The sequence below is a fragment of the Otolemur garnettii genome, unplaced genomic scaffold (genome assembly GCF_000181295.1).
Source record: "Otolemur garnettii isolate 467f Iridium unplaced genomic scaffold, OtoGar3 scaffold00142, whole genome shotgun sequence".
Lineage (NCBI taxonomy): Eukaryota > Metazoa > Chordata > Mammalia > Primates > Galagidae > Otolemur > Otolemur garnettii.
This window is the reverse complement of record NW_003852537.1, coordinates 3,158,475-3,164,738: the sequence shown is the minus strand read 5'-3', so window position 1 is coordinate 3,164,738 and position 6,264 is coordinate 3,158,475. Positions and strand designations below refer to the sequence as shown.

Here is a 6,264-nt window from a genome sequence, read left to right as displayed (position 1 = left end):
GGCTGGGGATTAGAACCTGCCACCTTAGGTGTATGTGGCTGGCGCCTTAGCCACTTGAGCCACAGGTGCCGAGCCGAATCTGACTATATTTTAAAGGCAATGTACTATTTTTCAATCCATGGATGTCACAAATTATTTTTGAAATGATCTTTCCCTTTGAAATGTCTCCCTTCATCTCATGGAGCTAGAATTCAGGAAGGTTCTTTTTATTCTTCTGTTTTCAAGCTTAATTAAATAAGTCTGCCACTTGACTCTCTTGAAATAGAATGAAGATGGGTGGTGCCTGTGGTTTAGTGGTTATGGCCCCGGCCCCATGTACCAAGGGTGGCGGGTTTGAACCCGGCCCTGGCCAGATTGCAACAACAACAACAAAAATAGCTGGGTGTTGTGTCGGGCATCTGTAGTCCCAGCTACTTGGGAGGCTGAGGCAAGAGAATCACCTAAGCCCAGGAGATGGAGGTTGCTGTGAGCTATGATGTCATAGCACTCTATTGAGGGCAATAAGGTGAGACTCTGTCTCTATTAAAAAAAAAAAAAGAAATAGAATGAAGATACTGTGAAGTTTTAACCCTCACTCTTCCTTGAAGAATTGCTAAAGTAAATCCGTTCTTCAAAATGACAACAGAAATAAATTTTCCCTCTTGATGAACAATTTAGCTTTTTAGCAATTAGGAAAGAACTTTCAGAAAAAAAATGGCTGCCCTTAAAATCCTATCTAGTTAAGACCTTCCTAGAAAAACTATTTTTAGGAAAAATAGCACAGATTTTATATAGTTTGTTAAATGTTAACGAGAATGCTTAATTCATTGCAAGTGGAGGCAGAGGTCAAGTGAGATTAAAGTATGATCCAGGATACTCTGTAGTTTTCCTATAGCTAGCCCTAGCCAGAGTGAGCTCACATTTTTGGGGGTCAGGCCTAATGGCCAACAGGTAGCGAAGACAGTTGGATTGTCTGACTGCTGTGAGTGGTGGAGATTATCCCTGCCTTTCACTTGATGGTCAAGCCCATGGCTGCTTCTATTGGTGTTAAAAAGACAGGGCTGCGAAGGTCTCATTCACCTTCTGCTCGGGGGGGACACCTGTCTCTGAAGGATGAACCATCCTGCTCTGTTGCCTGCATTGCAGATCACTTGTACATCCTCATTCTTAGAAGTCTTCTGTCTGAGATGATGGTACATTGCAATGGAAATATTCCAGTTCGGCGCCTGTGGCTCAAGTGGCTAAGGCGCCAGCCACATACACCTAAGGTGGCGGGTTCGAATCCAGCCCGGGTGTGCCAAACAACAATGATGGCTGCAACCAAAAAAAGTAGCCAGGTGTTGTGGCAGGTGCCTGTGGTCCCAGCTACTTGGGAGGTAGAGGCAGGAGACTCGCTTGAGCCCAGGAGTTAGAGGTTGCTGTGAGCTGTGAGGCCATGGGCACTCTACCCAGGGGGACAGCTTGAGGCTCTGTCTCAAAAAAAAAAAAAGAAAAAGAAATGTTATTCCAACTTTACTAGTGAATTCCCCTTATTGTTCTTTTTCCAGTCAGATATGTATAGCCTGGGTGTGATCCTGCTGGAGCTCTTTCAGCCATTTGGAACAGAAATGGAGCGAGCAGAAGTTTTAACAGGCTTAAGAACTGGTCAGATACCTGAATCCCTCAGTAAAAGGTGTCCAATACAAGCCAAGTATATCCAGCACTTAACTAGAAGGAACTCATTCCAGAGACCATCTGCTATTCAGCTACTGCAAAGTGAACTTTTTCAAAATTCTGGAAATGTATGTACATTTTTTTTTTCTTGGCCCTAGGTGGTTTTTATTTCCTCTCTTGGGGAAGGAGAGGGAGGGGAGCTTCCCCAGCCTCAACATAAGGAATGGATGAGTGTACCCCCAGGGAAGAGGGCTGGAGGAGCCCAAGATCTACCAGAAGGGCTTTGTTCTTGTCTACCTGCAGGGTGTACTCATGGGATCCACTCCCCTTGGGGTGGCAGCTCCTGCATCAGCAGAGACGCAGGAGGTTATCTGCTGGTGTTCACAATGAAGAGAAGGAAGGTGCCCTGAGAAAGGGGGCAGAGGGCTAGAGTAACTGACCCTATACCACATACTTGCTCCATATAATTAACTTCAGATAGCCGAGTCCTTCAGCATTCCTCCCCTTCTCCCTTCTCCCTCTATCCTCTCCCCTCCTTTCTTTCTTTTTTTGAGACAGAGTCTTACTCTGCCACCCTGGGTAGAGTGCTATGGTGTCATAGCTCACAGCAACCTCAAACTCTTGAGCTCAAGTAATCCTCTTGCCTCAGCCTCTTGAGTTGCTGGTACTACAGGCACCTGCCACAATACCTGGCTAGTTTTTCTATTTTCAAGACCATGGAGACATGGTCTTGGTCTTGAACTCCTGAGGTCAACAAGTCCACCTGCCTTGGCCTCCCACACGTGCTAGGATTATAGGCGTGAGCCACCATGCCTGTTTGTATAACTTTCATAAAGCCTGGCAGGTATGACTCATCTCCTGAGAAGGGCCAGGGGGACCCATAGGCAATGATCCATCCTGTGGCTGGTCCTTGAAATTCTTTCTCAAACTGTGACTCTTTATCACCTCCCCACTTATCTTCTGGGCTGGCCATGCTGGCTTCTGTAGGGGGCTCATCCCTGGAAGGGCTGGTGACCTCAGGTGTGGTTGACAGGTCCCTCAGGGGTGTTTTGGTCACAGGTGAGTTCCGACACTCCTTCAGGAATTTCTAGTTATAGATGATCCTGGTACCTCCCAAAGTGGTGCTGCAGAGTGTACTGCCAGGGGTGATGCTCTAGTCCCTGGGCTGTAGCTGCATGCTATCATTGAGACCACCAGGTGAATAGCATCGATGGCCTGGCTTGGGTCTGGCTACAGCTGCTACCCACAGATATGGTATCTGTAAATTTTTTTTTAATGCTGGGGAAAATAGGAAGCTTACAATACAATTTGTTTAAATTGTGATTCCTGTTTCACAGAGAATAGTTGAATTTAGGCTAAGATTTATTGAAACTAAATATTTAAACCCATTCTCAGAGTTCCCTAATAGTGTATCAAGGACTAAGTTTAGTACCTATATACACACATCTATATTCATAGTCCATGTAAGGAAATGGATTCAAGCCAGCTCTCTACTCTAATAATTAGGAACTTCACTTTCTAGTCTCATCTTGCTAACTCAGTGAAAAGGTTTTTATTATTCTTTTCCAAGTATGGTGTATAAACTTTTTATAAATTTCATAGAAGTTACCAACTTGTGAAGAGCAGTAATTCTAAGAGGGAGTTGGAACAGTGATGACAGAGACAGCTTTAGTCAATCTAAGAGCTCTTAGCTGTGTGTTTGTAGGTTTTGATTCTATGATGTGGCATTGCCCAGGGCAGCCATTCCCATCCTCCTTCCTGTCATGTTGTTATAGTGCCAGGTACAGTCTCTAATCTGCATATACTTAGGTGATTCATCCATTCTATTTCCTCTAGGAACTTTTTAGGATTTAATAAAAGCTTTATTCAAAGATACATTCACAGCCAGGCGCAGTGGCTCACACCTCTATAATCCTAGCAGTCTGAGAGACTGAGGCAGGTGGATTGCTTGAGCTCAGGAATTTGAGATCAGCAAGAGACAAGACCCCTTGTCTAAAAATAGTCTAGGCATTGTGGTGGGTGTACTCCAGCGACTTGAGAGGCTGAGGCAAGAGGATTGCTTGAGCCCAAGAGTTTGAGGTTGCCACAAGCCATGATATCACGGCACTCTACCAGAGGCAACAAAGTGAGACTGTGTCTCAAAGAAAAAAAAAAAAAAGATATGTTAACAGATTTTCCCTTGCTCTAGCTGCATCAGCATTACCTGTGAGTTGCACCCCTGACATACTGAGTCAAAATCTGAGTTTTAACTAAATCCTCAGGTGATTTACATCTAGTGTTGGAACAGCATTGCTTAAATGCAGTAGTTTGCAAAAGTGTAGTCTCTAGAACAGCTGTCCTCAAACTACAGCCCGTGGGCCACATGCAGCCTGCCTAGGACATTTATCCGGCCCGCCAGGTGTTTTTGCCGCTGCTGGCTGGCCTGTTTAGCAGCCGACTTGTCCCGGGGCCCACAGTCTGGCCCTCCAGTGGTCCTAGGGACAGTGAACTGTCCCCCTGTTTAAAAAGTTTGAGGACCCCTGCTCTAGAACTTGATAGAATTCTCAGGCCTTCTGGTCCCCCATCCTACTAAAAAGAGTTTTGGGAGAAGATGCAGCAGCCTGTACTTCAACAAACCTTTGAAGTGATTCTAGTTGGAAACAACTTGTAGTGACTGTTTAAAAAAATCAACTGACTTATTTTCTATTTAAGGCTTAATTATTAAGTGAAATAGTGAATTTTATTAGCTTAAATGCAAACAGGTAGGTGTAGTACTATTTTCTTTTAGAAAGTGCTTAAAATAACAGATGTGGTTCTTAAAACCAAGCATGAGCATTGTTTTTATGTATGGGGGAGATTTTCTAACACTCAGTTAAGATTAATATTAGAGACCATAGTTACTTGTCTATGGTAAGGATTTCTATAAAATTGTTTTTCATAAAAAAAATGTAAAATTATTATTTTTTTTTGAGCAGAGTCTCACTTTGTCACCCTCCATAGAGTGCCATGGCATCACAGCTTACAACAACCTCAAACTCTTTCGCTTAAGCGATTCTCTTGCCTCAGCCTCCTAAGTAGCTGGAACTACAGGCACCTGCCACAATGCCTAGCTATTTTTTTGTTGTAATTGTCATTGTTTGGCAAGCCCAGGCTGGGTTCAAACCTGCCAGCTCTGGTGTATGTGGCTGTTGCCCTAGCTGCTGAGCTATAGGCACTGAGCCAAAAAATTATAAAATTATTTTTTATAAAAAAAGTAACCTATACAGACAAGGACTTGTATATACAGGCACTCCTTGCTTTACATCAGCGGTTCTCAACGTGTGGGTCGCAACCCACAGGAACCGTATTAAAGGGCTGCAGCATTAGGAAGATTGAGAACCACTGCTTTACATGGTAGCATAGGACTGTTAAAAATTGACCTACCAAAGATAGGCTGGCTTGGTGGCATAGTCTGTGCTGGAAGGGTGAGTCAGAATGATTGCTTGAGCCAAGGAATTTGAGGCTCCAGGGAGCTATGATCATACCTCTGCACTCCATCTTAATGATATAAGAGTTAGACCCCCATCTTAAAAAATAAGATAGATACAAATAAAAAATGACATAGCAAAGCTCAAGTCATGCAAAGTTAATTGAGAAGTTATGATAGCTCTGTGACTTAAAATTTGTCAGAACATTAAACTCTTGGGTGGTGCCTGTGGCTCAAGGAATAGGGTGCTGGCCCCATATACTAGAAGTGGTGGGTTCAAACACAGCCTCAGCCAAAAACTGCAACAACAACAAAAATAAATAAATAAATCTACTTCTTAAAAAAAAAAATGAACATTAAACTTTTACTGTTAAAAATGTATGCAGAGATTTTAAAAAATCATAGAACTAATGTTGATGAAACTAATGTTGTAACTTAAAATATTAAAGAAATATTAAAAAGTCGTGTCTCAGGCTTGGCACCTATAGCTCAGTGGCTAGGGCACCAGCCACATACATCAGAGCTGGTGGGTTTGAACCCAGCCTGGGCCTGCCAAACAGCAATGACAACTACAACCAAAAAATGGCTGGGCATTGTGGCAGGCACCTGTAGTCTCAGCTACTTGGGAGGCTGAGGCAAGAGAATTGATTGAGCCCAAGAGTTTTGAGTTAGTGAGACTCTGCCCCCCCCCCCAAAAAAAGGTCATGTCTCAACGTTTTGAACCAGAGGTCCTCAAACTTTTTAAACAGGGCGCCAGTTCACTGTCCCTCAGACTGTTGGAGGGCTGAACTGCAGGGCCTGGGACGAGTTGGCTGCTAAGCAGGACAGGCAGCTGCAGCAAAAACACCCAGCAGGCTGGATAAATGTCCTAGGCGGGCTGCATGTGGCCTGCAGGCCATAGTTTGAGGACGCCTGGTTTGACCAGTGACTGCCTTTATCTCATATGTCAGAGTATGCATCTTTTCTTGCCCTGGCAAAATGTCATACTCCTTAAGTTTGGATCAGCTTCTGACATTTTATCCTTTTTACTTTCAGTGTTATGAAATATCTCAGTTTTCTTTTTGAGAAAGTCTTACCCTGTGTCACCCTTGGTAGAGTGCCATGGTGTCACAGCTCACCACAACCTCAAACTCTTGGGCTCAGGCTATCCCCTTACCTCAGCCTCCTAAGTAGCTGGGACTATAGGC

At 43.9% G+C, this 6,264-nt stretch overlaps 1 protein-coding gene across 2 annotated transcripts in view; it reads left to right on the top strand.

The window, feature by feature from the left end:
* EIF2AK1 (eukaryotic translation initiation factor 2 alpha kinase 1) overlaps window positions 1-6,264 on the top strand; it is a 45,302-nt gene that overhangs the window by 37,440 nt on the left and 1,598 nt on the right. For both annotated transcript variants that reach the window (XM_023518631.1, XM_003798928.3), the window contains exon 14: window positions 1,527-1,760. In XM_023518631.1, coding sequence (XP_023374399.1) covers window positions 1,527-1,760 — 234 coding nt within the window. The remainder of the gene's footprint in view (window positions 1-1,526; window positions 1,761-6,264) is intronic.